The following is a 26,985-nucleotide window of genomic DNA, read 5'->3' as shown; positions in this document are numbered from 1 at the left end:
CAGTTCTCTCATATTTGGCAAATAAGGATAGATCACCAACATCTGTTCAGAGACAGAATTCAAGTATTTTGGCTGATAGAAAAAAGCTAGTAAATGTATCTCTCTTCAGTATCCTGACCTATAACCAGCAGAATCAAGTTTTGCATAATAAACAAAAGAAACAGAGAGAAAGGGAAAGGACTAGTTTTTGCCAGGAATCAACTCACAGGAATGATGTATTCAATCTTTGTTTTTTCTTCTACTAAGGTCCAATTAACATTTGTCAAAAGTTTTTCTGTTTTAAATAAAGTTATTCTGCTCTGTATCATCTCCTGGATGTGCTTAATGGCATTTTGCATGGCCATCTGTCTTGGAATGGAAAGGACACACAAATCTATGACAAAGAAAAGAAAGCACCTTAATAAAACAGTGAAGAATGCACAGGGAATCAAAATGTTACATGATGTAGTGAAATCTTGGCATCACCTGCAGAGCCAAACCAGAGTGCTTAGAGCAAGGACAACTATTTGCCCAAAATTTTCCAGAAAATTACCCAACTACCCATTTCCTTTTGGTTGTGCAGCTCAACTTTATCTGACTCAACTGCTAAAGAATGTTTTCTCAGTTTCTTTTTGTTTCCTATAGCTAGAAACATGACTCACTATTTCGAGTTATCCAGTCAATATTTCTCAAAGTATGGAAAATTATCTGTACCTTCTTATAGGTAGAAAAATTGCCTGTTGAATTATTCCTGGGCTTTACCCCACTTCTGGAGAATCTGACTGGCCTGAGAATTTTTATTTTAGCAACTTCTCCACCTGATCCTTATACATAATAAAATTTAAGGACCACTGCAATAGAGATGCCTCCAATTTAACATCTCTGTTTCCTGACCAGCAAATCTTTAAGTCCAAAGTTTGTGGCAGTTTGTATCATCCTGAAGTATCAATTTGAAGTTACAGCTATCAAGCTTGCTTACCAAAAGCAGAATTTAATTAGTGAGTGAGCTCAGCCTATACATTCAGAATTCCATCTCAAAAAAACTGTTCTCGATAAAAAACAAGATTCTACTGTATAGATTAGGGAACTGAATTCAACATCCTATGATAAAGCATAATGGAAAAGAATATAAAAAAGAATGTACACATATGTATAAATGAATCACTTTGCTGTACAGCAGAGACTAAAACATTCTAAATTAACTATACATTAAATGTTAATCTCTTCATAACTGCATATGAGATGTCTCAGTTCGGATCAGATCAGTTCAGTTCAGTCGCTCAGTCGTGTCCAACTCTTTGAGACCCCATGAATCGCAGCACACCAGGCCTCTCTGTCCATCACCAACTCCTGGAGTTCACTCAAGACTCATGTCCGTTGAGTCATTATGCCATCCATCCATCGAGTCAGTGATGCCATCCAGCCATCTCATCCTCTGTCGTCCCCTTCTCCTCCTGCCCCCAATCCCTACCAGCATCAGAGTCTTTTCCAATGAGTCAGCTCTTCACATGAGGTGGCCAAAGAACTGGAGCTTCAGCTTTAGCATCATTCCTTCCAAAGAAATCCCAGGGCTGATCTCCTTCAGAATGGACTGGTTGGATCTCCTCGCAGTGCAAGGGACTCTCAAGAGTCTTCTCCAACACCACAGTTCAAAAGCATCAATTCTTTGGCACTCAGCTTTCCTCACAGTCCAACTCTCATATCCATACATGACCACTGGAAAAACCATAGCCTTGACTAGACAGACCTTAGTTGGCAAAGTAATGTCTCTGCTTTTGAATATGCTATCTAGGTTGGTCATAACTTTCCTTCCAAGGAGTAAGCGTCTTTTAATTTCATGGCTGCAGTCACCATCTGCAGTGATTTTGGAGCCCCAAAAAATAAAGTCTGACACTGTTTCCACTGTTTCCCCATCTATTTCCCATGAAGTGATGGGACCAGATGCCATGATCTTTGTTTTGTGAATGTTGAGCTTTAAGCCAACTTTTTCACTCTCCTCTTTCACTTTCATCAAGAGGCTTTTTAGTTCCTCTTCACTTTCTGCCATAAGAGTGGTGTCATCTGCATATCTGAGGTTATTGATATTTCTCCGGGCAATCTTGATTCCAGCTTATGCTTCTTCCAGTCCAGCGTTTCTCATGAGGTACTCTGCACAGAAGTTAAATAAGCAGGGTGACAATATACAGCTTTGACGTACTCCTTTTCCTATTTGGAACCAGTCTGTTGTTCCATGCCCTGCATACTGTTGCTTCCTGACCTGCATACAGATTTCTCAAGAGGCAGGTCAGGTGGTCTGGTATTCCCATCTCTTGAAGAATTTTCCACAGTTTATTGTGATCCACACAGTCAAAGGCTGTGGCATAGTCAATCAAGCAGAAATAGATGTTTTTCTGGAACTCTCTTGCTTTTCCCATGATCCAGCGGATTCTGGCAATTTGATCTCTGGTTCCTCTGCCTTTTCTAAAACCAGCTTGAACATCAGGAAGTTCACGGTTCACATATTGCTGAAGACTAGCTTGGAGAATTTTGAGCATTACTTTACTAGCGTGTGAAATGAATGCAATTGTGTGGTAGTTTGAGCATTCTTTGGCATTGCCTTTCTTTGGGATTGGAATGAAAAGTGACCTTTTCCAGTCCTGTGGCCACTGCTGAGTTTTCCAAATATGCTGGCATATTGAGTGCAGCACTTTCACAGCATCATCTTTCAGGAGTTGAAACAGCTCAACTGGAATTCCATCACCTCCACTAGCTTTGTTCGTAGTGATGCTTCCTAAGGCCCACTTGACTTCACATTCCAATATGTCTGGTTCTAGATGAGTGATCACACCATCGTGATTATCCGGGTCGTGAAGATCCTTTTTGTACAGTTCTTCTGTGTATTCTTGCCATCTCGTCTTAATATCTTCTGCTTCTGTTAGGTCCATACCATTTCTGTCCTTTATCGAGCCCATCTTTGCATGAAATGTTCCCTTGATATGTCTGATTTTCTTGAAGAGATCTCTAGTCTTTCCCATTCTGTTGTTTTCCTCTATTTCTTTGCATTGATCGCTGAAGAAGGCTTTCTTATCTCTTCTTGCTGTTCTTTGGAACTCTGCATTCAGATGCTTATATCTTTCCTTTTCTCCTTGGCTTTTCGCTTCTCTTCTTTTCACAGCAATTTGTAAGGCTTCCCCAGACAGCCATTTTGCTTTTTTGCATTTCTTTTCCATGGGGATGGTCTTCATCCCTGTCTCCTGTACAATGTCACGAACCTCATTCCATAGTTCATCAGGCACTCTATCTATCAGATCTAGGCCCCTAAATCTATTTCTCACTTCCACTGTATAATCATAAGGGATTTGATTTAGGTCATACCTGAATGGTCTAGCAGTTTTCCCTGCTTTCTTCAATTTAAGTCTGAATTTGGTAATAAGGAGTTCATGAACTGAGCCACAGTCAGCTCCTGGTCTTGTTTTTGTTGACTGTATAGAGCTTCTCCATCTTTGGCTGCAGAGAATATAATCAGTCTGATTTCGGTGTTGACCATCTGGTGATGTCCATGTGTAGAGTCTTCTCTTGTGTTGTTGGAAGAGGGTGTTTGCTATGACCAGTGCATTTTCTTGGCAAAACTCTATTAGTCTTTGCCCTGCTTCATTCCGCATTCCAAGGCCAAATTTGCCCGTTACTCCAGGTGTTTCTTGACTTCCTACTTTTGCATTCCAGGCCCCTATAATGAAACGGACATCTTTTTTGGGTGTTAGTTCTAGAAGGTCTTGTAGGTCTTCATAGAACCGTTCAACTTCAGCTTCTTCAGCGTTACTGGTTGGGGCATACACTTGGATAACTGTGGGATATTGAATGGTTTGCCTTGGAAACGAATAGAGATCATTCTGTCATTTTTGAGATAGCATCCAAGTACTGCATTTCGGACTCTTTTGTTGACCATGATGGCTACTCCATTTCTTCTGAGGGATTCCTGCCCACAGTAGTAGATATAATGGTCATCTGAGTTAAATTCACCCATTCCAGTCCATTTTAGTTTGCTGATTCCTAGAATGTCAACATTCACTCTTGCCATCTCCTGTTTGACCACTTCCAATTTGCCTTGATTCATAGACCTGACATTCCAGGTTCCTATGCAATATTGCTCTTTACAGCATTGGACCTTGCTTTGTGATCCTATGGACTATTCAGTCCATTGAAATTCTCCAGGCCAGAATACTGGGAGTGGGTAGCCTTTCCCTTCTCCGGGGGATCTTCCCAACCCAGGGATCAAACCCAGGTCTCCTGCATTGCAATGGATTATTTATCAGCTGAGCCACAAGGGAAGCCTTGCTCTAATATACATACATACATATATATATATATATATATATATACACACACACACACACACACACATACATATTCTGCGTATTCTTTTCTATTATGATTTATCACAAGATATTGAATATAGTTCCCTGTGCTATAGAGTAGGACCTTGTTGTTTATCCATCCTATCTGTAAAGGTTTGTGTCTGCTAATCCCAAACTCCCAGTCCTTCCCTCCCTTCCCTCCTGGCAACCACAAGTCTGTTCTTTATATCTGTAAGTCTGTTTTTGTTTCATAAATGTGTTCATGTGTGTCTTATTTTTATTAGCTTCCACATATAAGTAATATCATATGGTATTTATTTTTCTTTTTATGACTTACTTCACTTAGTACGACAAGCTCTAGATTCAGAGGATGGAAAGCATTAGACCAGGTGGAAGAAATTCTTCCTGATAAAATTCAGTTTTGTCAATTACATGCTAACATGAGAGTAACTCTAGAAAGGATGAGCATCGATTCTGAGGATAAAATATGTGACATACATATTTGTTTCATAATGAAAATTCCGAGGCTCAGTTCAGTTCAGTTCAGTCGCTCAGTCATGTCCGACTCTTTGAGACCCCATGAATCGCAGCACGCCAGGCCTCCCTGTCCATCACCAACTCCCGGAATTCACTCAGACTCATGTCCATCGAGTCAGTAATGCCATCCAGCCATCTCATCCTCTGTTGTACCCTTCTCCTGCCCCCAATTCCTCCCAGCATCAGAGTCTTTTCCAATGAGTCAACTCTTCGCATGAGGTGGCCAAAGGACTGGAGTTTCAGCTTTAGCATCATTCCTTCCAAAGAAATCCCAGGACTGATCTCCTTCATAATGGACTGGTTGGATCTCCTTGTAGTCCAAGGGACTCTCAAGAGTCTTCTCCAACACCACAGTTCAAAAGCATCAATTCTTCAGTGCTCAGCTTTCTTGAAAGTCCAACTCTCACATCCATACATGACCACTGGAAAAACCATCACCTTGACTAGACGGAACTTCGTTGGCAAAGTAATGTCTCTGCTTTTGAATATGCTATCTAGGTTGGTCATAACTTTCCTTCCGAGGAGCGAGCGTCTTTTAATTTCATGGCTGCAATCACCATCTGCAAGGATTTTGGATCCCAAAAAATAAAGTCTGACACCATTTCCACTGTCTCACCATCTATTTCCCATGAAATGATGGGACCGGATGCCATGATCTTCGTTTTCTGAATGTTGAGCTTTAAGCCAATTTTTTCACTCTCCTCTTTCACTTTTATCAAGAGGCTTTTTAGTTCCTCTTCACTTTCTGCCATAAGAGTGGTGTCATCTGCATATCTGAGGTTATTGATATTTCTCCCGGCAATCTTGATTCCAGCTTGTGTTTCTTCCAGTACAGTGTTTCTCATGATGTACTCTGCACAGAAGTTAAATAAGCAGGGTGACAATATACAGCCTTGACGTACTCCTTTTCCTATTTGGAACCAGTCTGTTGTTCCATGTCCAGTTCTAACTGTTGCTTCCTTACCTGCATATAGGTTTCTTAAGAGGCAGGTCAGGTGGTCTGGTATTCCCATCTGTTTCAGAATTTTCCACAGTTTATTGTGATCCACACAGTCAAAGGCTTTGGCATAGTCAATAAAGCAGAAATAGATTTTTTTTTTGGAACTCTCTTGCTTTTTCCATGATCCAGTGGATGTTGGCAATTTGATCTCTGGTTCCTCTGCCTTTTCTAAAACCAGCTTGAACATCTGGAAGTTCACGGTTCATGTAAATACAAAAAAAAAAAAAATTGTATGGGAAGAAAGGAGAAGAAAAAAATATTTCCATGATAGTAAAACCTCTTGATCTTGTTTCTGAGTATCAATGTAAGAGCAATCTCAAGCAAACAAGCATGGGAGAAAACCAGATGCCATGTCATAAGCCAAGAGAGCAGAGTGGGTCTAGATCCGTGAAAGCCTATAAAAATTGGTGGGAAGGGAGGGGTAAGCAAACCTTCAAGGATCGGGTTAACTTCACTCACACTCCAGCGTAGCAAGCTCGTGCTGGACCAAGCATAACTTTCCACTGCAAACAAGAGCAAACCCCATGACTGGGGGAGAAAGAGCGCTGCCAGAACTCTGCCCCATTTACTAGTCCTATTCATATACTGGAGCCCTAGACTTTGAGGTCAGCTTTCACAAGAAGCTCTTCCATAGTGTTGATATGGCACAGTTTCAGGAGTGGGCAGAACTATGGAAAGACACAAGCAGAGAAGCTGAAATCACCAAGCTACTTCTCTATTTATAAGAACTCTCCTTCCTTAGTACCCTTCCATCAATCTCTCCCAAGTTCCACACCTTCCAAGAAACCTTCTGATTACTAATTTGATTTATTAAGGAAATTGGTATTTAGAGGTGAATAGGAAATGGCAATCCACTCCAGCACTCCTGCCTGGAAAATCCTACGGATGGAGAAGCCTGATAGGCTACAGTCCATGGGGTCGCAAAGAGTCGGACAGGACTGAGCGACTTCACTTTCACTTTCACCCTGAATAATGATCACAATTATTTCAGACATAGAAAGAAATCATCCTCATTATAAATTAATAAATTGATTTTCTGCTGCTTGTCTATTCTCCTGGGAGTGCAACAGATGTAAATACCTAGCCATCTGATTAATTCTAGACACTGACAAAATCAGGTCTCTGCACGGGATCAGGCCATGGGACACTGGACGATACTAAGGCCTTACTCCTCCAAGACTCTGTGTAATTCTGCCCCACCCTCTCTCTCCTCATGGACTCCACTGCCACTGATTATCTTATCCTGATTTCTTTATTGATCATGGGCCTTTTTGTGATTTTATTATATTTATATACTTTATTATCAAGAGCTTCACATTTTTTCTAGAAATAGGCAACTCTGGCAGAGCCTGCATACTGTTCCCCTTCATTCTCCTCTTCTTTCTTTCCCAGTAGAATCTCCATGCTTTGGCTAAGCACCTGACCAGTCAGTTAAGATAGTACTTCCCATCTTCTTTTGCCCTTGTGTGCCCATGAGACTAAGTTCTGGCTAATGGACTGTGAGTGGTAATGATATGTACAACTTCTGGAGGCAGAAGGAAGCTTCTTTAAATAAGCTTCTTACTTTCCATTGACACTATCACCACCACCATCACTCCCACCCCATTTTCCCTTTCTAGTTGATTGGACTGAAGATAACAGTGACTGTGAGCCCACTTCTACCCTGCAGATAAAAGCAACACCCCAAAAGCAGAGGAGGAATGAAAGAGAAGGATTTGAAATCTCTGGACAACCTCGTAGAACAGAACCATCCTACTCTTCTTGATTTTCTGATGGGGGGTGGTGAGAAACAGCTTCTGTCTTGTTTAAGGCACTATTAATGTGGTTTCTATTAACAGGGAGTGAATGAAAACTGAGTGATTTCATGATCAATTCTTTGAGCTCCAGAAGAAATGTCCCACCTTTAGCAACAATCTATTCACATTATTCTTCCTGGTTAAGTAGACTTTACCTAATGTCCTGGCCAAACGAGTCATCATGTATGAATTTATTCCCAAGGTCATTAAGGATATTACTTGTATGTACAATATAAACTGAAAGACAAAACACATACACATTAATAAGTTTTCCAAAGGGAATCATTGTTCAGTTAATCACCAACAAAATTTCTACCTTAATCCACATTTTTAAATCCTACCTCTGATAAGTAAGAAGAGGCAAAAGGGCTGTTTTGGGGCAGAAAGTTCAGCAACAGCAGGCAGTGGTGACAGGGAAATGCACCTACCGCAAGCATCTACTACAGAAAGCCTTACAAGAAGCTCTGAAGAAGCAGACAGGAACTGCAGTGGGGTTCAGAGAGGCACTGCACCGAAGCATAATCACATTTGTAGATCTTGGCTCTGAGATTTACTAACCATGGAATTTGAGGCCAGTGAACTTAACTACTCTGAGTCTCAATGTCCTTTACTGAAACGTGGAGTTAATAGCAATGCATCTTCAGAGAGTATTCCCCAAACGACTGATCTTATTTAATAAGCACCTGAAGTGCTTCTTAAAGACACTGACTCCCAGGTTAATTCCCTGCAGATTCTGATTCTGTAGGTCTGGGGTGGGATCAAACGGATTCATAACATCAGACAGATTTGGGAAACACTGGGAAATGATACTCACATGTTAGTTAACATTTCATTGTCTTGGCTTTAGACCAATTCCCTGCACAAAAGAAAACTGAGGGAGCTCAAATATTGGTCATTATTCTTTTCCTCTGGAACATGGAAGGACCCAAACTCACTGCAAAACCACAGGTATATTTGGACTCCAAATGCATTTCCAGACCATGCCCACAGACATGGAGTGTAAATCCTCAGGAAAGATGGCGATGATTATGATACTCCATTATTTTTTAAAGCACTATTAAAAAATCAGCTCTTTCTCTTTTGGGAGTTAGGGTGCCTGAGTTCTTTCACTAACATGCTATTTTTGTTTGTTTGGTTTTGGTTTCCTCACATACAAGATGAGGGAAGTGATATTTGCTCCTTCCAGAAAAGACATTTGAAAAACTACTGTACTCCTAGGATCTTCTAGGACAGGAGTAAAAGAGCAAAGAAGAGAAAATTCTGTACTTGCAGTAGGATAATATCAAGAAAAACTCTGTACATTTACCTCCAGATTAAGGTTCCTTGGGAGGTGGGTAGTGCTCTTTCTTTATGTAAGAATTTTTTTTGGACTGGACTATTTTTAAAGTCTTTATTGAATTTGTTACAATATTGTCTCTGTTTTAAGTTTTGCTTCTTGACCCCAATGGAAGTGGGATCTCAGCTCCCTGAATAAGGATTGAACCCGTACCCCCTGCATTGGAAGGTAAAGACTTAACCACTGGATCACCAGGGAAGTCCTGATGGGTAGTGTTCTTAATTAACATTATTTAGGTGCTTTTCACCCTCCCAGGAGTAGGTTTGGGATTCATCTCACCAGGAAGTGGCAGGGATATCCTGGGGACTTCTAGAAACTTCTAATGACCTATCCAGCGAGCTCATAGAGTACTGTCACAAATACTAAGGTACGCTAACACTGTCAGCAGATGTTCTGGGCTCTCTGCACCTTTGCTAGCATCCCACTGATGCTGCCACTGCCTGATTTCCCACTGGCCTGGAAATCCACTGGGTGGCCCATGGGGAAAAGGTTTTGAGAGAGAGTAGAAAGGAAACCAAGTTCTGTCTTGCACTGTGGATAATGTAGCCTAGGCCAAAATTTTTTAAGAAATTAATTTTTTATTTAGCCCTAAACGACATAAAGAAAGAATGAAGAGACAGAGCCAGCAAAAACAACACCCAGTTGTGGATGTGACTGGTGATGGAAGTAAAGTCCAATGCTGTAAAGAGCAATACTGCACAAGAACACAGAATGTTAGGTCCATGAACCAAGGCAAGTTGGAAGTGGTCAAACAAGAGATGACAAGAGTGAATGTCAACATTTGAGGAATCAGCAAACTAAAATGGATTGGGATGGGTGAATTTAACTCAGATGACCATTCTATCTGCTACTGTGGGCAAGAATCCCTTAGAAGAAATGGAGTATCCATCACATTCAATAAAGGAGTTCAAAATGCAGTCCTTGGATGCAATCTCAAAAACAACAGAATTATCTCTATTCGTTTCTAGGGCAAATCATTCAATATCACAGTAATCCAAGTCAATGCCCCAACCAATAATGCTGAAGAAGCTGAGGTTGAACAGTTCTGTGAAGAACCTACAAGATCTTGTAGAACTAACACCCCCACCAAGATGTCCTTTTCATGATAGGGGACTGGAATCCAAAGTAGGGAGTCAAGAAATACCTGGAGTAACAGGCAAATTTGACCTTGGAGTACAGAATGAAGCAGGGTAAAGGCTAATAGAGCTTTGCAAAGAGAACGAACGGGTCATAGCAAACACCCCCTCCCAACAGCACAAGAGAAGACTATACATGGACATCACCAGATGGTCAATGTCAAAATCAGATTGATTAAATTCTTTGCAGCCAAAGATGGAGAAGCTCTATACAGTCAGCAAAAACAAGACTGGGAGCTGACTGTGGCTCTGATCATGAACTCCTGATTGCCAAATTCAGACTTAAATTGAAGAAAGTGGGGAAAACCACTAGACCATTCAGATATGACCTAAATCAAATCCCTTACAATTATACAGTGGAAGTGAGAAATAGATTCAACGGATTAGATCTGATAGACAGAGTGCCTGAAGAACTATGGATGGAGGTTTGTGACATTGTACAGAAGGCAGGGATAAGACCATCCCCAAGAAAAAGAAAGGCAAAATGGTTGTCTGAGGAGGCCTTACAAATAGCTGTGAAGAGAAGTAAAAGGCAGAGGAGAAAAGGAAAGATATATCCATTTGAATGCAGAGTTTCAAAGAATAGCAAGGAGAGATGAGAAAGCCTTCCTCAGTAATCAATGCAAAGAAATAGAGGAAAACAATAGAATGGGAAAGACTAGAGATCTCTTCAAGTGATAGAGCGATACCAAGGGAAAGATACCATGCATCTTTTCATGCAAAGATGGGCTCAATAAAGAACAGAAATGGTATGGACCTAACAGAAGCAGAAGATATTAAGAAGAGGTGGCAAGAATACACAGAAAAAAAGATCTTCATGACCCAGATAATCAGGATAGTGTGATCACTCACCTAGAGCCAAACATCCTGGAGTGTGAAGTTGAGTGGGCTTTAGGAAGCATCGCTACAAACAAAGCTAGTGGAGGTGATGGAATTCCAGTTGAGCTATTTAAAATCCTAAAAGATGACGCTGTGAAAGTGCTGCACTCAACATGTCAGCAAATTTGGAAAACTCGACAGTGGCCATGGGACTGGAAAAGGTCAGTTTTCATTCCAATCACAAAGAAAGACAATGCCAAAGAATGCTAAAACTACGACACAATTACACTCATCTCACACGCTAGTAAAGTAATGCTCAAAATTCTCCAAGCCAGGCTTAAACAGTACGTGAACCATGAACCTCCAGATGTTCAAGGTAGATTTAGAAAAGACGGAGGAAACAGATCAAATTGCCAACATCCATTGGATCATCGAAAAAGCAAGCTGCTGATGCTGCTAACTTGCTTCAGTCATGTCCGACTCTGTGCAACCCCATAGACGGCAGCCCACCAGGCTCCCCCGTCCCTGGAATTCTCCAGGCAAGAACACTGGAGTGGGTTGCCATAGCATAGAGTTCCAGAAAAACATCTATTTCCGCTTTATTGACTACATCAAAGCCTTTGACTGTGTGGATCACAATAAACTGTGGAAAATTCTGAAAGAGATGGGAATACTAGACCACCTGACCTGCCTCTTGAGAAACCTGTATGCAGGTCAGGAAGCAACAGTTAGAACTGGACATGGAACAGACTGGTTCCAAATAGGAAAAGGAGTACGTCAAGGCTGTATATTGTCACCCTGCTTATTTAACTTCTATGCAGAGTACATCATGAGAAACGCCGGGCTGGATGAAGCACAAGCTGGAATCAAGACTGCCGGGAGAAATATCAATAACCTCAGATATCCAGATGACACCACCCTTATGGCAGAAAGTGAAGAAGAACTAAAGAGCCTGTTGATGAAAGTGATAGAAGAGAGTGAAAAAGTTGGCTTAAACCTCAACATTCAGAAAACGAAGATCACAGCATCTGGTCCCATCACTTCATGGCAAATAGATGGGGAAACAATGGAAACAGTGGCTGACTTTATTTTGGGGGGATTCAAATCACTACAGATAGTGACTGCAGCCATGACATTAAAAGATGCTTCCTCTTTGGAAGAAAAGTTATGACCAATGTAGACAATTTATTCAAAAGCAGAGATGTTACTTTGCCAACAAAGGTCCATCTAGTCAAAGCTATGGTTTTTCCAGTAGTCATGTATGGATGTGAGAGTTGGACTATAAAGAAAGCTGAGTGCCAAATAATCAATGCTTTTGAACTGTGGTGTTAGAGAAGACTCTTGAGAGTCCCTTGGACTGCAAGGAGATCCAACCAGTCCATCCTAAAGGAAATCAGTCCTGAATATTCATTGGAAGGACTGATGCTGAAGCTGGAACTCCAATACTTTGGACACCTGATGCAAAGAACTGACCCATTTGAAAAGACTCTGATGCTGGGAAAGATTCAAAGTGGGAGGAGACGGGGATAACAGAGCATGAGATGGTTGGATGGCATTACCGACTCAGTGGACATGAGTTTGAGTAAACTCTGGGAGTTGGAGATGGACAGGGAATCCTGGCATGCTGCAGTCCATGGGTTGCAAAGAGTTGAACTCGACTGAGCGACTGAACTGAACTGAAATGAAAAGACTTAAATATTAACTAGATCCTTAATTCAAACATTTATAAAATCTTTTTTTCCTTAGTATATTTAATAAGCATTTCAGTTTTCCCTCTGATGTTATGGGAACTGGAATGCTCTAAATAGGGTACTGGTTTTTTCATACTTTCTGACAGCTCTTGAAAAACAGCATTTGTATGTTCAACACACCTATTGAACATTTACTAAGCTGTCAAGTGTTTTACTAAGTATCATTGCGATCTTCAACTTGAAGTCCCACAAGTCTAAAAAACTCACCCAACATCACTCAACCTGTGAATGGTGGAGCCCAAATTCAATCCCAAGTGTATCTCACTCCCACAGCCATCACCATTACTTGATATTTGGTCCCTTTCACACCGTCAATATTAACTTTCCTCCATAAGTTCCTTTCTACTTAAAAGAATGCATTCTCCAAATCTAATTTTTTACATGGTTAGCTTTTATTATTGGGTACTATGAAGAGTGCTACAAAATAAAATGAGTAAACATAAATAATCATGGGATATGATTTTTCTTACCAGCTGTGGTGACTCTACTCTTTGTTCAGCCAGATTATGAACTTCAGGAGCAAAGAGTAAACTAAAAACTCCTTTAATTCCAGACCATGCTGTAACAATTCCCCACCTCCAGTTGTACTCATAACTTGAATGTATCAGAACAGGGCTCACTAACACAACAGTAACAAACCTGTTGAAAGAAAAACATTTAGTTTAAATAACACCTTATGTATTCATGTGTTTTGGGTTTTTGGTTTTTTTTGGGGGGTGGGTACGGTTGATACTATGTAGCAAATACTAAATTTCATGAAAATTTTTTCAGAAAAGAGAAGTCAATCCAGTTTATTGATAAGTTGTTCAAACTTTCTGGGACAACCAAATCTACTATCTAAATTTTGCATATAATACTCAAAAATAAGGCTAGAAGTTCTATACACGTATAAGAAATTATCATTAATACTAGTGTGTGCTGTTTAGGATTTTGGTAGTAAATCCCTGCAGGGAAACTTCTTCAGATAACATTGACAAACTCCTTGGAAGGTCATGACAGGATTCAGAAATTAGACCAGAAGGACCTGTCATGAGGAAAAAGTAAAATCATTGTAGACATTTTAATAAATTTAGCTCAACCAAATGTTTTGAGCTGCTACAAGAAAGTGAAGGTGAAAGTCGCTCAGTCGTGTCTGACTGCAACCCCATGGATATACAGTCCTTGGAATTCTCCAGGCCAGAATACTGGAGTGGGTAGCCATTCCCTTCTCCAGGGGATCTTCCCACCCAGGGATTGAACCCAGGTCTCCTGCATTGCAGGTGGATTCTTTACCAGCTGAGCCACCCCAAGAATCATACACTAAATCACACAAATAATTTCAATTCCTGCCTCCTTTCATTATAGATTATTTTTCTATAGGACTCTATGCTAAAATTTAGATTCTATCTGTAATCGACTTGCATCTCATTGTCCTTCAAATGAGATTTCAGCAGAAATACAATTGATATATTTCAGCTTCAAAAAAGATATTGTGTATCAGTCACTTAGCTATGAATTTCATAAGACAATTTAGAGGATTCCTGTTATCTACAATTTGCCATCTATAATTGATTTGGGCAAACTCTTCAGGATCTACAGGTCCTCCTGGTTTAATTTCTGAACCCTGCCATGACCTTCTAAGGAGCTTGTCAGTGGCTCAGACAGTAAAGAATCCACCTGCAATGTAGGAGACCTGGGTTCGATCCTTGGGCTGGGAAGATCCCCTGGAGGAGGGCATGGCAACCCATTCTAGTATTCTTGCCTGGAGAATGCCCATGGACAGAAGAGCCTGGTAGGCTACAGTCCACGGGGTCGCAAAGGGTCAGACATGACTGAGCGACTTAGCACAGCACAGCACCTCCACTTTGCATTTAAGTCTTTTGCAAAGTAATTACCAACATTTTCAGCCTTACTAAATGATTTTTCTCTAAAATACCATTGAGTTCAGATGAAATAGAACAACTGATGTCATTTCCTGATATCAAAAAGAGAAAGGCAGTTTAGCAAAGGCTCTGGAGTCAGTCTACTTAGGTTCAAATTTAGACTTTTATTACTATGAAACCTTAAGCAAGTTATTTAATCTCTTCAAGCCTCAATTTCTTCATCTGTAAAATGGAAAAATAATAGTCACTGAATTGCTTCAAAGGACTTTCATGAAGATTCAACTAAATGAAGTAACATTCATAGGGCTTAGAATGATGTTTAGAGGGTGGTCAGCACTTAACACATGCTAGCAATGATTATGACATCCAGGCCTTTGTTTGACTCACCATCTCCAACACGTTTTTCTCAATAAGTCTCTTTACAGCATAAAGCGAAGCAGAACTAAAGAGCCTCTTGATGAAGGTGAAAGAGGAGAGTGAAAAACCTGGCTTAAACTCAACATTCAAAAAACTAAGATCATGGCAGCTGGTCCCATCATTTCATGGTAAATAGATGGGGAAACAATGGAAACCGTGACATACTTTATTTTCTTGTGACATACTGTGCACAGTTAATGTTAAATAAATGGCTTTATCATAGTCGTGACAATAATAAATGATGATGAAGTAACAAAATGTTAGGAGCCAATAATCTGGTTCCTGGGGTGCTCACACTTAAACACGTTGAAACAGTTTCCTGCATCTCATCTCCATAGATTCAAATCAGTTAAATGGGATGAGCCCATGAATTTGCATCTCTATCAAGCTCATTGGTTATGCTGATGCTGCTCTTCTGCCCTTTCTCTCTTTACATGAAACCTTGAAGAGTAAATAGACTTTCCCTCAGTTCCACAGCAAGCTATTGTCAGGACCTTGACAACAATACAGGTTTCCTGACTGCATGTCCACAGCTCCTTTTGCTATAACCCACTTCTCAATTCTAATTCTGGACTTGAGAACCTGAGTCCAGTAAGCAAACTTTAAATTATAATCCTTACCTTACAAAATTCACTGTTACAAATAAGATAAACATGAAAACTACAGTGTGAAATTGAAAATATTTGATTTCTCCACATCCAATTACGATGCCAAAGAAAGTGTATATTAAATGTTGGAATATACATGAAAACATTATTAGAAACCTAGGATAAATGGAAAGGAAATCACACTTTAAGGGATGTGCTTTTTTTAAAATAGTTTTCTTTTCACATAAAAGTATCTATCACATATCTACCATTCTTGTCTTAGCAGAGGTCTTTGCCTCTATCACCACTACTATCAACATTTAAAAACTATTTTGTTGGAATCAGAAACAGACTCACAGATATAGAGAACAAACTAGTGGTTACCAGTGGGGAAAAAGAACAGCAAGATAGGAGTAGGGGATTAAGAGATAAAAACTACTATGTATAAAATAAATAAGTAACAAAGATATATAGCACAGGAAAATATAGCCATTGTTTTATAATAACTTTAAATGGAGTAAAAACTATAAAAAATATTGAGTCACTACATTGTATTATGTTGAGATTAATAAATATTATAAATAAACTACCTAAATAAAAATTAATGAATTTCATTTAAAGTATTCTGTTGGAACTAAAATACATCATCTCATATTCCCATCACCCTCATCACACCAACATCTGTGGGCTGCCTCTCTCACAGCAGAGCAGTAAGATCGAGGCAGAAAAATAAAGATTCCACCCCCTACCAAGTCGGTGATGTGGCGATTTTGCTGAGATGAGTTGGCAGCATATCCATGTCAGACCCATGACTGGAAACCACAGCTGAGGCTACTGCAAGGAGCCCCCTGTCTGGTTAACCCTGACTTTGTAATAGCTGACTGGATCCCCTCAACACGCTCTGCACTACTTCTCCTTTTGTGATTTGCATGAAAGTCCTTTATCCAGTATTCTTGTCTGGAGAATCCCATGGACAGAGGAACCTGGCAGGCTACAGATCACAGGGTCACAAAGAGTTGGACAGGACTGAGTGACTGAACAGGCACACTCATGCCCTTATCTTTTTTTTTTTTTTTAATTTATTTTTTTAACTTAAGGATAATTGCTTTCCAGAATTTTGTGGTTTTCTGTCATACATCAATAAGAATCAGCCATAGGTACACCCATGTCCCCTCCCTCCCAAACCTCCCTTCCATCTCCCTTCCCATCCTACCCTTCTAAATTGTCACAGAGCGCCTCTTTGAGTTCCCTGAGTCATACAGCAAATTCCCATTGGTTATCTATTTTACATATGGTAATGTAAATTTCTATGTTACTCTCTCCATACATCCTACCCTCTCCCTCCTCCCCTTCCCCCGGGTCCATAGGTCTGTTTTCTATGTCTGTTTCTCCACTGCTGCCCTGAAAAGAAACTCATCAGTACCATCTTTTTAGATTCCATAGATATGCATCAGTATATGATATTTATATTTCTCTTTCTGACTTACTTCACACTGTATAATAGGCTTATGAGAACTGACTCAAATGCATTTCTTTTTATGGCTGAGTAGCATTCCATTGTATATATGTACCACAGCTTCTTTATCCATTCATCTGTCAGTGGACACCTAGGTTACTTCCATGTTCTGCTGCTGCTATTGCTGCTAAGTTGCTTCAGTCGTGTCCGACTCTGTGCGACCCCATAGATGGCAGCCCACCAGGCTCCACCATCCCCTGGATTCTCTAGGCAAGAACACTGGAGTGGGCTGCCATTTCCTTCACCAACACGTGAAAGTGAAATCGCTCAGTTCTGTCTGACTCTTTGAGACCCCATGGACTGCAGCCTACCAGGCTCCTCCATCCATTGGATTTTCCAGGCAAGAGTACTGGAGTGGGTTGCCATTTCCTTCTCCAACTTCCATGTTCTAGCTATTGTAAACAGTGCTGCAATGAACATTGGGGTACATGTGTCTTTTTCAATTTTGGTTTCCTCAGAATATATGCCTAGTAGTGGGATTGCTGGGTCATATGGGCACACTCATGCCCTTATCTTGAAGGTCTCTTCTGTCTGACTTCTCATCTACCAAATTCCTAAAGATGTTGTGAGGCTGACTCTAATCCCATACTCTTCAGGAAAAATATCCTCAGCACACTCAGTGGACATGATACTCCTCTGAGTCCTCACAGTGCCAGTCATCTACAACACTATGGTTCTCAAGCAGAGAAGCACATTAGAACCACTCAAATTGCTTTACCAAAAATCTACATGTCTTGTGACTTCTCTGGCCTTCCAGCAGTTAGGATTTCTCCTTCTAATGCAGAGGGTATGGGTTCAATTCCTGGTCTGGGAGCTAAGAACCCACATCTTGGAGCAAAAAAACCAAAACATAAAGCAGAAGCAATGCTGTAACAAATTCAATAAAGACTTTAAAAATGGTCCACATCAAAAAAAAAAATTTAAAAAAGCAAAAACAAAAATATACACATCTGGCCCCACCTCCAAAGATTCAGTGCTTAGGGCATGGGGCTGCTCTGGCTCCATGTGGTATCACACCTGGGTCTGGGCCAGGTCTGACTCGTACAGTCAGATCTCAAGTCCTGCCCCTTCTTGAACCACTCTATTCAGACCTCCCCTTTCAGAGGACTGGGTAACCATCTGTCTGACCGACAAACCAGTCTCCCTATAGGTAAGCCTCAAGATCTACACTGGGAAAGAGGTGTTAGGAAGCCTCATTTTAGCTGCAGATAGAAACCATGTTCTCTGATACAGCACTACTCCAATCAAGCAGATAGTCCAATTCTCTACCTGACTCCTGTTGCTTGATTCAGTTGATTCAGAACTCCTAACAGAAAAAGGTGTCAGTGGGACCTCAAACCCCACAGTTTAGTTTTATCAAAATTCAGAAATGATGGAATAACTGACTGAGTAGAGGAATTTTTTAAATGTCTCCACAGGACTTTAAGAAATGCCTTACATATAGTAAGATCCTGCTGCTGCTGCTGAGTCGCTTCCGTCATGTCCAACTCTGTGCGACCCCATAGATGGGAGCCCACCAGGCTCCTCCTTCCCTGGGATTCTCCAGGCAAGAACACTGGAGTGGGTTGCCATTTCCTTCTCCAATGCATGAAAGTGAAAAGTGAAAGCAAAGCTGCTCAGTTGTGTCCAACTCGCAGCAATCCCAGGGACTGCAGCCTACCAGGCTCCTCCGTCCATGAGATTTTCCAGGCAAGAGTACTGGAGTGGGTTGCCATTGCCTTCTCCAATAAAGATATAATTATTTATACTTATTCATAGTCTCTTAAATAAACACATCCATCATTTAACAATGAGTGTCTTCTGAGAAGGGACTAATTTTCAAAGCCCCAAACCTAGGATACAATGTCCAGGCCATAGGAGATAACAGAGAAGGCGATGGCAACCCACTCCAGTACACTTGCCTGGAAAATCTCATGGACGAAGGAGCCTGGTAGGCTGCAGTCCACGGGGTTGCGAAGAGTTGGACACGACTGAGCAGCTTCACTTTCACTTTTCACTTTCATGCATTGGAGAAGGAAATGGCAACCCACTCCAGCATTCTTGCCTGGAGAATCCCAGGGACAGGGAGCCTGGTGGGCTGCCGTCTATGGAGTCTCACAGAGTCGGACACGACTAAAGCGACTTAGCAGCAGCAGCATAGGAGATGATAAGAAAGGCCTGGTTGAATACATAAAAGAATAAACAATTGAATGAATAGAATGAGTAATTTATAATGATGCTGACAGATAGCATGACTGAGCTCAGAAAACTGTCCAAAATTCAGAGGAAAAGGGTATGTTCTATCAGCTAGTTATTTCTAAGCTTCTGGTTTTTAAAAACCAGTAAAGTGTCATTCACATATACACAAGACTAAAATAAGCTACAGAGGCCATTTTTTTAAAAGTTTGCAAAGTAATTTTTTTTTTTAAGTGCCATCTTCCATGACTGGAATTTCATGAGAGAAATGACATTTTAAACGTCTAAAATGTATGAAGGACATAATTCCAGAACAAAAAAATAGTCCTTTATATTAAAGCAACAAATCTTCATGGGAAAACTCAGGATAATGGCTTATTTTTCTCATTTCAACACTGGCTTTCATCCAGTGTGAGAATTTATAGACTAGACTATGACTTAGTATGAAATAATTCTGAGACAATTCTATAATTTAGCACAGCTGCTGAGAGAACGGCTAATGCATTTGTCTGAGAAGACAGGCAAATGGCTTTTACTCTGTCCACAGATATCCTTATTACACCAGAAGTAAAGCTAGATTAGGGTTTGCTGGTATTGCACCTTTCTGCTACTTTTCTTTTCCCAGCTCTTTCCATACTATGATACTGTCATTCAGGTATATTATGTAGAAAACAAAGGAATAAAGTAGTTTTTAAACTTCTCACAATTCAATTTTTATCAAAGAGTTATAAGAAGTACTATGATCTCTGAGCCACTGATATTACATTATTCATAATAGGAATATCAATTCATAATAGGAATGTCAATAATTATTGGTAACTTAAGTTCTTTTCAAATATGACTGGCAGTATAATTAAAAATTAAAAGATAGAAAAGTTATAAAAAGAAATTTTATTATTTTTGTGAAGGCATTTAAGCACTAAACTTCTATGAGACCTATACCAAGTACCAAATATAAGACTTACTTAGTAATTATCAACTTGATCCTCGGTTTAAAGCTTAAGGAATCTAAATTTAGTCCTACAGTGGCTAAAGCAACTGTGCCTGACATTCCCCAAAATTCCACTGAGGAGAAAAAAAAAGAATAAAATTAGTTGTGTTCAAATCTGTACATGGAGCTACTTCTCTTGAGTGATGAATTGGGAAATTTAAAACAGTCAGTTATTGTATTTCTTAGAAAGTTGCTTAAAAGGATTAGCCTAATCCTTAGATTGGGGATTGACAAACTTTCTCTGTGAAGGATCATATGGTAAATATTTAGTATTTGCAGGTCACATGGTCCTAGTTGCAACTATTCACCTGAGCTGTTCTAGTGCATAAGCAGCCACAGGTAACATGTAACAAATGAGCACCCAATAAATAATGGACATTGAAATTTTAACTGCAAATAATTTTTGCATGCTGCAAAATATTTTTATTTGGGTTTTTTTAAATGTAAAAACAATTCTTAGCTCATAGGCAATGCAAAAATAATAGGCATATTTCGCTATAGTTTGCTAACCCCTGCCATAGATCATCCTTGAGGACAGAGCTAATGAAAAATAAGTTTAACAGCCTCTACCCAGCACCTCAAGGACTCTGTGCTGCATGTCCTAGGGGTTATGGCCCAAGCTCAGTGCTTTCTTGGTGACGGCAGGTCCTCAAGCCTACTGTTTTTTGCATGATATAGGCTCCCCTATGTAATTCCCTGGGCTCTAAACGAATGTGTCTATGCAGTCTGAGACAGGAAAACCAACTATGAAGAATGGTTGAACACCACCAATACCAACAGTCCTGAAGGTTACAGAGCCTTCAAATAGTACATTATAAATGTCAGACAGAAGGAAGGGAAAGTACATGCAAGGTCAGAGTAGTAACCCTTTAAACAGGGCAGAGCTGGTTGCTCTGGGAATGTCACCTCGCCTTTCTCCATTAGTGTCCCTGTATCTGTAGAATGAGTGTAAAAGAATAATGCCTGACAGAGTTGTGAGAATAAAATCAGATTACATGAAATGTGCTTGGCATACTTTTAAAACAAGGAATTAATGGTCATCATTATTATTGCATTATTATTTTTAATGTTCACTTTACTGTTTATTAATTTGAAGAGGATTATATTATTCTTTTGATTTATCTAAGGTAACAGAAACCCAAGTAAGATGGTAGGTGTGGCAAGAGGGCATCAGAGGGCAGACACTGAAACCATACTCACAGAAAACTAGTCAATCTAATCACACTAGGACCACAGCCTTGTCTAACTCAATGAAACTAAGCCATGCCTGCGGGGCAACCCAAGACGGGTGGGTCATGGTGGACAGGTCTGACAGAGTGTGGTCCACTGGAGAAGGGAATGGCAAGCCACTTCAGTATTCTTGCCTTGAGAACCCCATGAACAGTATGAAAAGGCAAAATGATAGGATACCAAAAGAGAAACTCCCCAGGTCAGTAGGTGTCCAATATGCTACTGGAGATCAGTGGAGAAATAACTCCAGAAAAAATGAGGGGATGGAGCCAAAGCAAAAACAATACCGAGCTGTGGATGTGACTGGTGATAGAAGCAAGATTCGATGCTGTAAAGAGCAATATTGCATAGGAACCTGGAATGTCAGGCCCATGAATCAAGGCAAATTGGAAGTGGTCAAACAAGAGATGGCAAGGGTGAACATCAACATTCTAGGAATCAGCGAACTAAAATGGACTGGAATGGGTGAATTTCACTCAGATGACCATTATATCTACTACTGTGGGCAGGAATCCCTCAGAAGAAATGGAGTAGCCATCATGGTCAACAAAAGAGTCCAAAATGCAGTACTTGGATGCAATCTCAAAAACGACAGAATGATCTCTGTTCGTCTCCAAGGCAAACCATTCAATATCACAGTTATCCAAGTCTATGCCCCAACCAGTAACGCTGAAGAAGCTGAAGTTGAACGGTTCTATGAAGACCTACAAGACCTTTTAGAACTAACACCCAAAAAAGATGTCCTTTTCATTATAGGGGACTGGAATGCAAAAGTAGGAAGTCAAGAAACACCTGGAGTAACAGGCAAATTTGGCCTTGGAATGCGGAATGAAGCAGGGCAAAGACTAATAGAGTTTTGCCAAGAAAATGCACTGGTCATAGCAAACACCCTCTTCCAACAACACAAGAGAAGACTCTACACATGGACATCACCAGATAGTCAACACCAATTCAGATTGATTATATTCTTTGCAGCCGAAGATGGAGAAGCTCTATACAGTCAACAAAAACAAGACCAGGAGCTGACTGTGGCTCAGATCATGAACTCCTTATTACCAAATTCAGACTTAAATTGAAGAAAGTAGGCAAAAACCGCTAGACCATTCAGATATGACCTAAATCAGATCCCTTATGATTATACAGTGGAAGTGAGAAATAGATTTAAGGGCCTAGATCTGATAGATAGAGTGCCTGATGAACTATGGAATGAGGTTCGTGACATTGTACAGGAGACAGGGATCAAGACCATCCCCATGGAAAAGAAATGCAAAAAAGCAAAGTGGCTGTCTGGGGAGGCCTTACAAATAGCTGTGAAAAGAAGAGAGGTGAAAAGCAAAGGAGAAAAGGAAAGATATAAGCATCTGAATGCAGAGTTCCAAAGAATAGCAAGGAGAGATAAGAAAGCCTTCTTCAGCGATCAATGCAAAGAAATAGAGGAAAACAACAGAATGGGAAAGACTAGAGCTCTCTTCAAGAAAATTAGAGATACCAAGGGAACATTTCATGCAAAGATGGGCTCAATAAAGGACAGAAATGGTCTGGACCTAACAGAAGCAGAAGATATTGAAAAGAGGTGGCAAGAATACATGGAAGAACTGTACAAAAAGATCTTCATGACCCAGATAATCATGATGATGTGATCACTAATCTAGAGCCAGACATCTTAGAAAGTGAAGTCAAGTGGGTTGGGAACACATGTACACCCGTGGTGGATTCATGTCAATGTATGGCAAAACCAATACAGAATTGTAAAGTAAAATAAAAAATAAATTAAAAAAAAAAAAGAAAGCATCACTAGGAACAAAGCTAGTGGAGGTGATGGAATTCCAGTTGAGCTGTTTCAAATCCTGAAAGATGATGCTCTGAAAGTGCTGCACTCAATATGCCAGCACATTTAGAAAACTCAGCAGTGGCCACAGGACTGGAAAAGGTCACTTTTCATTCCAATCCCAAAGAAAGTAAACGCAAAAGAATGCTCAAACTACCACACAATTGCACTCATCTCACATGCTAGTCAACTAATGCTCAAAATTCTCCAAGCCAGGCTTCAGCAATACGTGAACTGTGAACTCCCTGATGTTCAAGCTGGTTTTAGAAAAGGCAGAGGAACCAGAGATCAAATTGCCAACATCTGCTGGATCATGGAAAAAGCAAGAGAGTTCCAGAAAAACATCTATTTCTGCTTTATTGACTATGCCAAAGCCTTTGACTGTGTGGATCACAATAAACTGTGGAAAATTCTGAAAGAGATGGGAATACCAGACCACCTAACTTGCCTCTTGAGAAATCTGTATGCAGGTCAGGAAGCAACAGTTAGAATTGGACATGGAACAACAGTCTGGTTCCAAATAGGAAAAGGAGTACGTTAAGGCTGTATATTGTCACCTTGCTTATTTAACTTCTATGCAGAGTACATCATTAGACACGCTGGGCTGGAAGAAACACAAGCTGGAATCAAGATTGCCAGGAGAAATATCAATAACCTCAGATATGCAGATGACACCACCATTATGGTAGAAAGTGAAGAGGAGCTAAAAAACCTCTTGATGAAAGTGAAAGAGGAGAGCAAAAAAGTTGGCTTAAAGCTCAACATTCAGAAAACGAAGATCATGGCATCTGGTCCCATCACTTCATGGGAAATAGATGGGAAAACAGTGGAAACAGTGTCAGACTTTATCTTTTTGGGCTCCAAAATCACTGCAGATGGTGACTGCAGCCATGAAATTAAAAGACGCTTGCTTATTCCTTGGAAGAAAGTTATGACCAACCTAGATAGTATATTCAAAAGTAAAGACATTACTTTGCCGACTAAGGTCCGTCTAGTCAAGGCTATGTTTTTTCCTGTGGTCATGTATGGATGTGAGAGTTGGACTGTGAAGAAGGCTGAGCATCGAAGAATTGATGCTTTTGAACTGTGGTGTTGGAGAAGACTCTTGAGAGTCCCTTGGACTGCAAGGAGATCCAACCAGTCCTTTATGAAGGAGATCCACCCTGGGATTTCTTTGGAAGGAATGATGCTAAAGCTGAAACTCCAGTACTTTGGCCACTTAATGGGAAGAGTTGACTCATTGGAAAAGACTGATGCTGGGCGGGATTGGGGGCAGGAGGAGAAGGGGACGACCGAGGATGAGATGGCTGGATGGCATCCCGGACTTGATGGACGTGAGTCTGAGTGAACTCCGGGAGTTGGTGATGGACAGGGAGGCCTGGCGTGCTGCGATTCATGGGGTCGCAAAGAGTCGGACACGACTGAGCGACGGAACTGAACTGAACTGAATCACTTAAAGCCACTTTAGATTTCTTTTAACCTACTTATTTAACTGAATTAACATAAATAACCAGTGACAATAAACCAGCAGTATTAGGGACTGTGATAATAGGAAAATTATTCCTCAAAATCTTATTTCCAATTTCCTGTAACTCAAACTACAGGATTTAAAAACTTATAGTTTTTTAAAATAACAGTCACTACTTCGAGGAAACATCTACTACAAGGAAAGCACTAAGTAACTTCATTTTTAAACTGATATTATTTAGTATAATCCCAATATAACAAGAACATATCGTATAAATGCATATATTAATACATCTATGTACATATGTATTTTTTGAAAACTGAGTACATATAACAAAATGTATCTTTGATAAATTTATGTGTGATTTCTTCTTTGACTTTTCAGATTTTTTCCACAATTCTACATGGAATATGTATTAGTTTTAAAATTAGAAGAACAAAGTCTTCTGAAAATTACAAATGTTATTACTTTAAATGGTATTTTAAATGTACAAGCAGGGGGAGAGTCACAGAACATGTAATAAAGTAATTTTCATCAGCATAAACCCAAGTTGTTAAAAATAGAATTGTAAAGTTTTTCTCACTCAGTTGTAAGAAACCATCACAGGAAATTGATGCCACAGCAAAGTGGCTCTCTCTCTTAAACTCTCTCTCTTTTTCTCTCTGGTTTAGAAAAAGTGAAGGTCCTCCTAATAGGAGAATCAAAGGGATTTTGTTTCCTAAAAACAACAGGATTCAGGAATGGATGTTTCCCAACAAGAAAATGTTAGGGTCATGACCGAAGTCCTTTGACATTTATAGCCTAGACCAATGACATAAAAAAAAGAGTGAGAACAATCAGCCTTGGCACAGGTAAGAAAGGAATGCATTGTTTTAAAACAATAAAACTGACTAAAAGCTGTTTCCATTCATCAGAAATTCTGACCAATGCCACTTGATAAAATACTCCTTCTGCTATAATAGACCCCTCTTACCATGGCTCTTGCTGTAGCTCTGGCCTAGATTATACACAACCCATCATTTTACCTCTCGTGCTGTACCTCTGGCCTAGACTTACACACAGTCCATCATCTTATATGAATTATACAATGACTCTCTTAAAGTGTCTTTTATACACTAGGGTTTCCCTGGTAGCTTAGACGGTAAAGAATCTGCCTGCAATGCAGGAGACTGAGTTCAATCCCTGGGTAGGGAAGATCCCCTGGAGAAGGGAATGGCAACCCACTCCAGTATTCTCGCCCGGGGAATTCCATGGACAGACCATGGGGTCACAAAGAGTCGGACACAACTGAGTGACTAATACTTGCGTTTTGGGGGCTTCCCTCATATCTTAGTCAGTAAAGAATTTGCCTGCAATGCAGAAGACCTGGGTTTGATTCCTGGGTCGGGAAGATCCCCTGGAGAAGGAAATGGCAACCCACTCCAAAATTCTTGCCTGGATAATCCCACAGACAGAGGCGCCTGGGAAGATACAGTCCATGGGGTCCCAAGACTAAAATTTTTTTCCATGGGCTGATATATTAACATTGTTAGCCATAATACCTGTCAACCAACAATGTTCCAAAGTGTCTTGTCTATGTGGCAATGTCTGTGCAATTTCCTATTTTATTTTATGAAAAAAGAACAAATGTGCTAACACAGGTGATCTCTAAAACCCTAAGTACTGTGGATTTAATGAGACAAAAATGAAAATTACTAAGTGTGCTCAAAGAGATGAGGTTCAAACCTCAATCAGACACTACCTGGATTCAAGCCAGTTAACAATGTGTTTGTTAATGAAGAAAAAAAATAAAATTAGATAATAAGACAGAAATGTCACATTACAGAATGTGTAAATAAAAATTTTATCTATGTCTAGCTTTCTGGCAATGGAACTTCTCCTTAGAACTATCCATTCCTGACTTTTGTTATCAGGATCTGATTAAGTATAAGAGGAGAGAACGGCCAGAAAATTGTTTTTAATTCCTGAAGCAGAAGAAAGTGTTATGGATGAGGCAATGGGTATTCATTTCCTAGGGCTGTTACCAAAGTGTCTTCAACAAGAATGTATTATCTCACAGCCAGGAGGCTAGGGGTCCAAGATCAAGGTTTTGTAGCAGATTCCTTCTGAGAGCAAGTGAAGGAGCAGACCTCTCAATCACTTGACCGAGAGCACCTACGTGAATTAAGAGGAAAAGGGAAAGGCATCACCATTTATTAGCTGCCCTACCTTGAGCCTAGTGGC

General features: G+C 40.2%; 1 protein-coding gene across 1 annotated transcript in view; it reads right to left on the bottom strand.

Moving 5' to 3' along the window:
- The window catches only part of SLC9C2 (solute carrier family 9 member C2 (putative)), a 98,136-nt gene that overhangs the window by 45,129 nt on the left and 26,022 nt on the right, over positions 1 to 26,985 (bottom strand). Inside the window, exons 7-11 of the mRNA XM_040262806.1 lie at positions 20,211 to 20,310; positions 15,588 to 15,731; positions 13,159 to 13,327; positions 7,802 to 7,883; positions 207 to 373 (exon numbers count right to left, since the gene is read on the bottom strand). Coding sequence (XP_040118740.1) covers positions 207 to 373; positions 7,802 to 7,883; positions 13,159 to 13,327; positions 15,588 to 15,731; positions 20,211 to 20,310 — 662 coding nt within the window. The remainder of the gene's footprint in view (positions 1 to 206; positions 374 to 7,801; positions 7,884 to 13,158; positions 13,328 to 15,587; positions 15,732 to 20,210; positions 20,311 to 26,985) is intronic.

This window comes from Oryx dammah, unplaced genomic scaffold (genome assembly GCF_014754425.2).
Source record: "Oryx dammah isolate SB20612 unplaced genomic scaffold, SCBI_Odam_1.1 HiC_scaffold_21, whole genome shotgun sequence".
NCBI classification, from domain to species: domain Eukaryota; kingdom Metazoa; phylum Chordata; class Mammalia; order Artiodactyla; family Bovidae; genus Oryx; species Oryx dammah.
Note: the sequence above shows the minus strand (reverse complement) of the source record. Positions and strands in the feature narration are given on the sequence as shown.